Source organism: Crocuta crocuta, unplaced genomic scaffold (genome assembly GCF_008692635.1).
Source record: "Crocuta crocuta isolate KB4526 unplaced genomic scaffold, BGI_CrCroc_1.0 scaffold290, whole genome shotgun sequence".
Taxonomy (NCBI): Eukaryota; Metazoa; Chordata; class Mammalia; order Carnivora; family Hyaenidae; genus Crocuta; species Crocuta crocuta.
Window position 1 is genome coordinate 903572 of NW_027527429.1, and position 9436 is coordinate 913007.

The window sequence follows — 9436 nt, forward strand, 5'->3', positions numbered from 1 at the left end:
GGGGGGGGGGGGGGGGGGGGAAGGGGAAAGGGGCGAGGGGAAGGAGGTGGGGGGCCGGGTCTCCTACTCTCCCTCTAGTCGCCTGAGGCCATCTGGAGCCCCCGCCTCTGCTTCCTTGGCCCCAGTTTGGGGACCCAGCCTCCAGCACGAGCCCTTGAGGGCCGCGTCCCGCCTGGGCTCCCCGGCGGAGGTGTTTGTGCTGATCCTGTAAGTCCTTTCCAGGCCAGGCCCCAGCAGAGCGGACACATCCTGAGAAACAGCATCGTGGGGAGAGGCACCCCCGCCCCAACCAACGGAGAGGCCACGAGGCCCCTCAGCTCAGCCCGTGGGTGTCCCCGGCCTGGCCCAGCGTGGGAGGCTCCCCACGGGGCCGGGAGGTAGGAAGGGTGTGTCAGAACAAGGGGCTCCGGAAGCACCCCAAATGCCCCAGGTAAGGACCGGCCCTCCTCGACGCTGTAAGGACACAGGGAACAGGGGCGCCTGGGGGGCTCAGTCAGTTAAGCATCCGACTTTCGCTTAGGTCATGATCTCGCAGTTTGTGGGTTCGAGCCCCGCGTCGGGCTCTGTGCTGACTGCCAGCTCAGAGCCTGGAGCCTGTTTCAGTCTGTGACTCCCTCTCTCTCTGACCCTCCCCTGCTCACGCTGTCTCTCTCTCCTAGAAATAAATAAAACATTAAAAATTCTTTAAAAAAAGAACACAGGGAACAGTTTTTACAAAGGAGTGTCTTTGACCTTGTTGAGGGGCCGTGCCTCTGTGACCGTCCTGCGGCCCTGGGATCTACCTGCGTCCCGTCTGCAGCGGCCTCACCGGCCTGAGGAGAGGCTGTAACCCCCGCGAGATCTGGGTTGTAATCACCACCATCTCTGGGTGACAGAAGTACCCTCCCCGGCCTGGACAAGGAGGGCCACCTCGGTGCTCAGGGGACCTCCCCTTCCTGAGCGCCCGCAGGGGCGGAGGACAGAGATCGGAGGTCAGCCCGCCTGGGTCACTCTGCCTCCTGGGGCGCGAGGGCTGGGCTTGGGGAAGGGGACACACAGTGGCGAAGGAAGCCGCGGAGGGGCCAGGCCGGTGGAGCCCTGAGAAGACAGACCCGCGATGGGGCAATTCTTTAACACCAGGGATAAATCCTGTTCGCTGAGGGACGGTCTGCAGATCCAAAGTCACACTGTGCGCAGAGAGGCTACTTCTGGTGCACGCCGTGGAGGAGCGGCCGGGTCGCCCTGGGGGGGCCCAGGGCCCCCTGAGCCACGTGCTGCAGGGCCGAGGGTGGGGCCTCAGCTGCCCACCCCTGCAGGCCCCGGCTCTGTCCCCGGAAGGGCCAGGGCAGGCTGAGGACGGCCCCCACCTCTTCCTGGAATTCTCTGGCCACGAAATAGTAGCTGATGGCATCCAGGCAGCAGTTGGCGTTGGCGACGCGGGAGGTCACCTGCACGGCGGCAGCCACCGTCTGGACAGTGGGGCAGGCCGCGCCCGTCCACTCGGCCACCAGCTTGGCCAGCAGGGCCACGTGCAGCGGGAGGAAAGAGAGCAGGAAGGTGGCCAGGTTGGCCGCCACCACGTGGAGGGCCCTCAGGACGCGGGCGGCGTCCTGGGGTGGTGCCCGCGCGCGCGTGCGTGCCAGGTGCCGGAGCACCTGCCCGGAGCAGAAGCTGAGGACCAGCAGCGGGATGAAGAAGAGCAGGAGGGAGAAGAGGAGGGTCCTGGAGCCCCGGGTGCGGCCGCGCCCGAAGCAGAAGCTCTCGCCGGCGCGCAGCCAGGACGCGGGCAGGGCCACGGCCCCGAAGACCAGCAGCCACAGGGCCAGGCAGGTGAGGGCGGCCTGGCGGGGGCTGCGCCAGGCCCTGNGTCCACCCGCGCAGGCGGCACCAGAACACCCAGAGCCCCAGGCCGTTGAGCGGCAGCCCCAGCGCCATGATGGTGTAGACGGAGACGCTGGTGGCCGCCTGGGACAGGGCGCTCCTCTCTGTGCTGCAGCCCTCAGACCTGTTCCCGGGGCCAGCGGCCACCACCGTGGCCCGCAGCCCGGCAGCCGCAGCGGGTGGGAAGACGGTGGGCACGCCTGCTTCACCTGGGGGCAGGGGGAGGCTGCTGTGGTCACCCCTCCTCCTTCAGCCCCCCCGCCCACTTCCCCCCTCCCCCCTTATCTCTTCCCCTGNACCACGAAGGGGACTCGGGGGGCTCCTCTCTGGGCTCCTCCACCAGAGGCTGTAGCCACGTTGCTGCCCCCACCTCCCGTGGCCTGTCCAAGGTCCATCAGCCTGTGGCCCCCGGAGCGGGGCCCCCAGACTCCTCTGGCAGGGGCCACAGGGGGTCCTGTTCTGCAGAGAGGGAGCCCCCCAGCCCCTCTGGAGAGCAGCGGGGGCCGCGGGCTGACCCCGGCCTTCTCTCCTCCGACTCCGGTAGCGTCCCTCTTCTGCGGCTCCCCCTCACCCCGGCCACCTCTCTGCTCCCTCTCTGCTCACTTCCTCCTTGGGGCCCTCTTTTCCCTTCCCCCCCCAAGCTTTCCCCCACCCCCTCCCCGTCTCCCATCTCTCTCCTCCTCCCCTCTGCCTCCGACCCCCACGGCCCCCTCCCTGTCCGTCCACAGAAACACTGCCCCTCAGCGCTCGCCCTGACGCCTGCTGGGGCTTGGCGCCCAGCACAGTCCGCAGGTGGAAGGCACCAGGCCCAGTGCCCTGCTCCTGGGCGCCCGGTTTGGTGGCGGCGTGGCCAGGGCAGGCCGGGTTCACGGAGGGGACAGCAGGGGCTGCCAGGCCTGGGTGCACTTACCCATCTGGGACGGCCGGGCCTGGGGACTGGGCTGGGCTGTGCGCTGAGGCTGTGGTTACACTGCACTTGTCGAGTGGGCGTGGCCCCATCTCTGCGTGCAGTTGTCAGAGCGCCCCTCTCCGGCCCCTGTGTTCCCCGGGGCCACCGCTCCTGCCGCAGGGGGCTTCTGGCGGGTCCGTTTTGGCTGGGGTGTCCCTACCTGTGGGTGTCCATGATTGGCGCCGGCTGGGAGACCCCGGCAAGGAGCCTGCACAGTTCAGGGCTGGAGGAGCCGGAGCCCCTGGGCCAGCAGCCCCTGCCCCTGCAGCTCAGGTGTCCAGGCACCTGGCCTGACAGGGTGGAGGCTGGGGGTGCTGGGGGTGCATCCGTGGTCAGCCACGTGCTCAGAGCCCCCCAGCAGCTCCCTCAGCCCATCCCGCTTTGCTAGCTCCCTTTCCAGTGGGGTTCCCGAGAGCACCCTCAGGGAAAGCCCTGTGTGCAAGCCTCCATCTCGGAGAGGCTTCCGGAGCCCAGCCTGATGCGGGGTGTCTTCCTGCCCAGCAGCAGCATGGCCCTGGCCTTGGCCTCGCTAGCAGCACCCCCAGAGGCCCTGTGTAAGGAGCTCTTTGGGGGCGGGGGTGTTGGGGCCGGCAGAGGGTCCACTCTCCCAGGACCTGGCCTGGACCCTGAAGGAATCAGGAAGCCAGAGAAAGCCGCCGCCCCCGCCCCCTGCCCAGGAAGCCTGTGGATCTGGGAAACGTTGCACCCTGTGAAGCTGGGGGGGGCGGGGCGTGTGCCCAGGGGACCCTGAGAGGGCGGCCCGCCGCACAGACTTCGAGGTGGGGGGGCGCACCGAGCATGTGGCAGGAGCTGACGCCTTGGTGCCAGGGGCGGGTGCAGGCCAGCGTGCCCACACGAGGTGGAGAGGCTGACGTGCCCCCCCGTGCGGGCTCTAGCGCGCTCAGACTCCGGGTGCCTTTATCTGAAAGGTTACTTCGTGGGCAGTAGTTTCCTGAAGTACTGACCGTCCCGTTGGCGCAACTCTGCCATCTGCCGCCCTCCCTGCTAGGAGGGGGTGCCCTGACGCAGGGTCCCTGGGGTGNGCCGGCTCGACCCCGGCAAGTGGCACCGACTTCCCAGGGCACCCGCTCCCTCCGTGTGATCCTGACTGGACACTGGGGGCCTGGGCGGCTCAGCTGGTTACGCGTCCGACCCCTGATCTCAGCTTGGGTCATGGTTTGTGAGTTCGAGCCCCACCCCAGGCTCTGCGCTGACAGCGGGGGGTCTGCTTGGGATTCTTTCCCTTTTCTTTCTGCCCCTCCCCCGCTCGCTCGCTCGCTCTCAACATAAATACACCTTCAAAAAAAAAAAAAGAACGGTATCGGACACTTAGATTCTGCTCGGTCCTGTGCAGTTCTCTGAGTCCCTCCCTTCTCTCTGAGAACCGTGCAGGGTTCTGTCCTCCGCAGCCACCCAGACCCGGGCGCTTCTCAGGGATCGCAGATGCCACCGTTTCCTGGGAGGCACCTCACTATAGCTGACTGCACATACTTCCTCTGCCTGTTGTCAACTGGCCTGGGTTGCTAAGGCCTCACCAGCCTGCACCCTCCAGACCGTCTCGCGGGTCACTATGGCCCAGTGCAGAGCAGTGCCCTAACCAGATCAAATACCCCACGTGTAATTCTGGCAGAGGGGGAATGACTTGTGTCCTCCCACATTCTGGGCCCTATACTCTTGTTGATTCAGCCTCAAAATGAATCTGCTTTTCTTTCAGATGCCTGTTGCTTGCTGATTGATGGTGAGCCCAATCCTGATCAATGTGCCAGACTGCCCCCTTCCCCCTAAGCCCTCTGGGCCAGGATTGGGGGTGGTCTGTGCATAGATTCATGATAGGGAGCTCTTCCACTTGGCCTGGCACCGCCCAGAGGCCAGACTCTGGTGTAGGATACCGAGCGTGTGGGCCGTGATTAGGGCTCAGAAGCCAGTTGTAGGGATGCCTAACACCTGTGATTTTGCTTCTGCCCTGTTTCTTGTTCCTTCAGGAATTTTGTGCAAGCCCAGCTGTCTCCGCAGGCCAGGAGCCAGGGGAGGCCAGAGGGAGAGGCTGTGTACACAGACCCTCTCCGAGCCGTGGCCTGGGGGCGAGCAGCGCCCCTGGGGGCCGGCAGGGTGGGGCCGCAGTGTGCTAAAGCTTCCCGAGGCCCTGAGTGCCTCCCTCAGCACCTACCCCTCTAGGCAGGGCCCCCTGAGTCCGCAGGCCCCTGGGGCCAGGCCACGGCTGCCATTCTGGCCCCGGAGGGGTGCAGGTGGGGTAGGGTTTGAACCCAAGCTCAACTTGGACCAGCGCCTCAGGCGCCCTCTGGAAGGCTCTGGTCGCTCCAGCTTGAGTGTGGATGGCGGGGTCCCACGCAGGGAGTCAGAGGGGAGGTGGGCACAGCACACCCCAGCCCGGGCATCCACACTTGTGCCTGGGCGGGTATCTGAGCCCCACGGCCACCAGGCAGGGTCTTCGTCTTCCCTGAAGGAAGCACGAGGCCAGTGTGTCCCCTCGACAGCCTCTGGCCAGCTCCTCGCCACCCCCAGCCCACACCCTGGCTGGCATGGCGGTTGTGCAGCCCCTTCGAGGGGTCAGGGGGTCCTGGCCCTGCACCCGCAAGGGGGAAGGCAGGCCGAGGGCCTTGAGCATCACCCTACCGGGAGCTGAAGTAGCCCCGCCCCCAGACCTCCAGCCAGCTGGGGGGGAGGGGCGGGGGGCTGGAAGCTGGTGGCAGGGCCCATGGAGAGCCCTCTAGGAAGTCGCCCTGGCTTCCCGCCTCCCACCATCCGAGTGTGGGCAGCACATGTGTGTCCAAACGCACACACCCTCGTGCATGCACATGCACGTGCACACACAGACGTGTACACATGCATGCATGCCCACATGCGCACACACGCAGCCCTGACAGGGTCAGGGGAATAGCTTTATCCCCACCCCCTCCGGGCGGCCGCACACAGCTGGCCATGGAGGCCTCCCAGCCCAGAGCGAGTGTCCACCCCAGTACGCCGGGGGACCAGAGCCTGGGCACTGCTGGCGCTGGCCCCATCCCAGGGCCCCGGGGGTTGACCTCGCTCAGTCCTCTGACCCTCTTCCACCCCAGGGGCAGGGGGCTCACTGCTGCAGGGTCCACACGTGGGTCATCGCCACCCGCCAGGCTCCTGGAGCTGTCCACCGTCCGCAGTGAGCCAGGGCAGCACTTCCCGGAGAGCCTGGGCCCTGGCCCACGTGCCCTAGGCCACGGTCACAGAGAACGAGTCCTGGCTCCTGTGGGCCTTGGCGGCGGGCCTCAAGGCCAGTGCCGACGCCTCCTGGAACTCCTTGGCCGTGAAGTAGTAGCAGATGGCATCCAGGCAGCAGTTGGCATACGAGAGCTTGCTGGTGATTTGGAGGGCGTGGCAGAGGGCGGAGGTGCTCAGGCTCGTGGCCACGCGCACCGTCAGCACCACGTGCAAGGGCAGGAAGCAGGCCACGAACACGACCAGGTTGGCCCAGACCAGGCGGGTGGCCCTCCGGGTGGCTTCCGCCTGGGCCGCGTCGGCAGCCGGCCTCCGGCCCAGGGCAGCGGCCACCTGCAGGGAGCAGAAGACCAGCACGGCCAGCGGCAGGTAGAAGCCCAGCAGGGAGAAGACCGTGGTGCCGNCGGTCCACGGCGATGGCCGTCACCAGGCTGATGCTCATGTACCTGTTGGCCAGGTAGATGCCCTGGGAGAGCTGGCAGAAGGGCGTGTCCCTGTCCGTGTCCCTCAGGAAATACAGGAAGAAGGGCAGGGCGCAGAGGAGGCAGAGGTCGGCCACCGCCAGGTTGGCCATGTAGATGTGTGTCTCCGTCCACCGCCGCATGCGGCAGCAGAACACCCAAAGCGCCAGGCCGTTGAGCAGCAGCCCGAGCGCCAGCAGCAGGCCCACGTAGGCGGAGACGGCGCTCCTGACCGAGGCGGGCCAGCTGGGCTCACCTGAGTCACAGGTACCGTTCATGGCTGCGAGGAAGAAGCAGGGGATGAGGGGGGCTGGCAGGGAAGGCGCCCCTCTCAGCCGGGCCAGCGAGGCCCCGCCCGCCTCCGGCCAGGGATGCAGGGGCTCCGAGGTGCCCCCCAGGCCCAACCCCCGCCCACTGGACAGGTGGGGAAACCAAGGTTTTCAGAGGCCCGAGGGCGGCCCAAGGTCACACAGCGAGCCGGCCGCAGCTGCCGCGCCCTGCGGTCCCACCTGCAAGGCCCCCTGAGCCCTCTGTGCTCAGAGCCCCAGACCCACCGCTCAGAGCAGGCCTCCAGGCGGCACTGGGCGCCCCCCACTCCATCAAGGCCTCACCCTCCACCCCCATGCTGCGCCCTCCCCCAGACAAGCCCCACAGCGCGGCCCAGGAGGGGTGGGACCAACCCCCAGGCCCAGGCAGGACCTGGTCAGGGCCCTGGTGTCCAGGGCGTGACCTCGGACGCACGGACCGGACTCTGGACGCGCCCGAGTGCTGGGCGAGCCCTGGTCTCCCCAGCTCAGAGGGGTGCTGCTGTCACACACGTGGGGTCGTGGAGCACTCGTGTGAGTGACCAGATGCTGACCAGGGGACACACCACCAAGCCCCCCCTCGGTTCCCCTGGCTGGACGGGCCTGGAGGGGCGGCGTGGGCATGGCCTCCCTGACCCCATAAGCACCAGGCCCTGAGCAGCGGGTGCTCCCTGCCCTTCAGGGGTGCTAGGGGAGGGCGGGTTCCTGGGCGGGTTCTACTCCTTGAGCCTCCCCACACAGGAAGGGAAGAAACATCTAGACCCATTAGGCTCGTTAGTGCCTGCGGCTGGGAGGGGGCGCGTTTCCTCAGCACAGCCCCCTGGGGACCCGCAGGCCACAGTCCATTAGGGGAAGCGGGGGCACAGATTCCAGCTGGAAACAGAAACATTCCACCCAATTATCCCATTTCGTCTCTTCAGGACTCTGAACGGGCGCTCGTGCCGGGAACCGAAGCGTCCGGGCCCCTCACCGTGTGTTTACGCTCTCGGCTGCCAGTGCCGCTCTCTCCTTTCTTGTTTGTTTTTTTTGTTTTGTTTTTTTTTTTTAAGGAGTCTGCTCTTCTCTCTGTTCTGTGACTGAGCCCCAGGTTCTNCAGGGCTCTACAGAGTCATAGTGCCGCCGTGGGGCCCGCTCCCCCGCTCCCAGCTGGACCCAGCACAGCAGGGAAGAGTTGCTGCCCTTCTGGCTGACCTGCAGGCAGGAGGGGGGACGAGCTGCCCGGAGGCCGCATGCAGTTGGGTGTCTGGGAGTGTGACTCACTGGCCGGCCCCAGTGTGGCCCCAGGTCTCCTAACTGTCAGGGAGAAGACACAAAGTTGGCCCGGTTTTGAAGGTACTCGGTGAGATTCCGAAGACCTGCCCAGCTGGCGGGCCCTCATCTCTGTCCTTGGGGCGCCTCCCATACAAGCTCGGGAAGGCACAGGGTCCAGCCCCAGGGGCACGGGCGCTCCAGAAGCCACCCATGTCACCACGCGTCCTGCCTGCGTCTGGCCCTGGCGTGGGGACCTGTGTCCGGGGCAGGGGCCCCAGCCAGTCTCCTGCTCAGATAGGCAGACTTGTCACCTCCAGCGGAAACCCCGCGACCTCTGTGCTAGCGTGCTAATGGCCCCACTGCCACACAGCGGGGCTCTGAGGTCCCTGCTGGGGGGCTGGGGGCAGGGCAGCGGCGCCTCCTGGTACCGCTTCCTTCCTGAGCACAGCCGTCTGCCTCCTCACGCAAGGGGAAGGGCGCCTGGAGCCCCACTGAGGCACCTTTGTGAGGACCTGAGAGCAGCCCGGGCTCGAGTCTGGGACCGTGCACCCCGCAGCCTCCCCCGGCCCTCCCTGCTGTCTGGGGGGTGGGGTNGTGAAACGAAAAGGGTCAGGGGAGCGCCCCCCACCCCCCAGGAATACGGCGCTCAAACATTTTCCCTCTGGTTTCCCAAACGCCGGTCACAGCCCACAAACCGTTTCAGGGTCTCGGGAGAGGTGGGTGTCCCGGCCCCGGAGGAGATGCCAGGTCCCTTCCCAGNGCTCCCTGGCTCCAAGGTTGGTACTGACCTGCAATTAGCCTCAGCTGTCTCAGCCGCCCTGTCTGCCCCCGCCCTGAACTTGTGCGGTATCCAAGGTGGGGAAGGGGGGGCACTGTCCCCCCAAGGCAGGCAGGTGGCCGGGCTGGCCGACGACTGTGGAGGGCAGGTGCAGCTTGGGCCAGCTCAGGGCTGCCGGGTAGCTTCTGGGAAGGGAAGTGGGGGCCAGCACCGCCTTCCTAGCCAGCCCGGAGCGCCAGCACCCCGCGGAGATGGGGCGGCTGGAAGCGACCCAAGAGAGCAGGAGCACACCACTCCTGGGACCCGGCTGTCTACCCATCAACCCCCAGAGCAAGGGGCTCTTCCTGCGGGGCTGGGCCCCCGTGGCCGTGGGCCGGGGGCCCCGCCTCCGGGGGGGGGGGGGCCGNCCTGCAGCCCCGCGCTGTCTGCCCTCCTCGGACCATCTCCTCAGGGGGCGCCCTGCTCCGCCGTCCCCCCCACACCCCTCCCCCGGGCTGACCTCCCTGCTCTGAGCGCTCTCCGGCCACTCGGCCCCGCACGCCCCGCAGCAGGGACCTGGACTCCCCAGCCACGGTGGCCTCTCCCTCTGTGCCGGCTTCACGGAGCGAGGCGGAGGCCC

The 9436-nt window shown here is 67.2% G+C and overlaps 2 protein-coding genes across 2 annotated transcripts; both read right to left on the reverse strand.

Annotated features, from left to right (window-relative positions):
* Positions 1-705: 705 nt before the first annotated feature.
* On the reverse strand, positions 706-2859 carry LOC144226783 (G-protein coupled receptor 35-like). Its single transcript, XM_077758307.1, has 4 exons — positions 2771-2859; positions 2231-2319; positions 1876-2069; positions 706-1820 (listed from the first exon to the last, which is right to left on the reverse strand). The coding sequence occupies exons 1-4, from the start codon at positions 2857-2859 to the stop codon at positions 1182-1184; spliced, it is 1011 nt and encodes a 336-aa protein (XP_077614433.1). The 3' UTR covers positions 706-1181.
* Positions 2860-6016: 3157 nt separating this feature from the next.
* LOC144227102 (G-protein coupled receptor 35-like) lies at positions 6017-6761 on the reverse strand. Its single transcript, XM_077758627.1, is given in 2 exon segments — positions 6017-6416; positions 6418-6761. Coding segments are annotated over 2 exon segments (744 nt in total).
* Positions 6762-9436: the final 2675 nt, after the last annotated feature.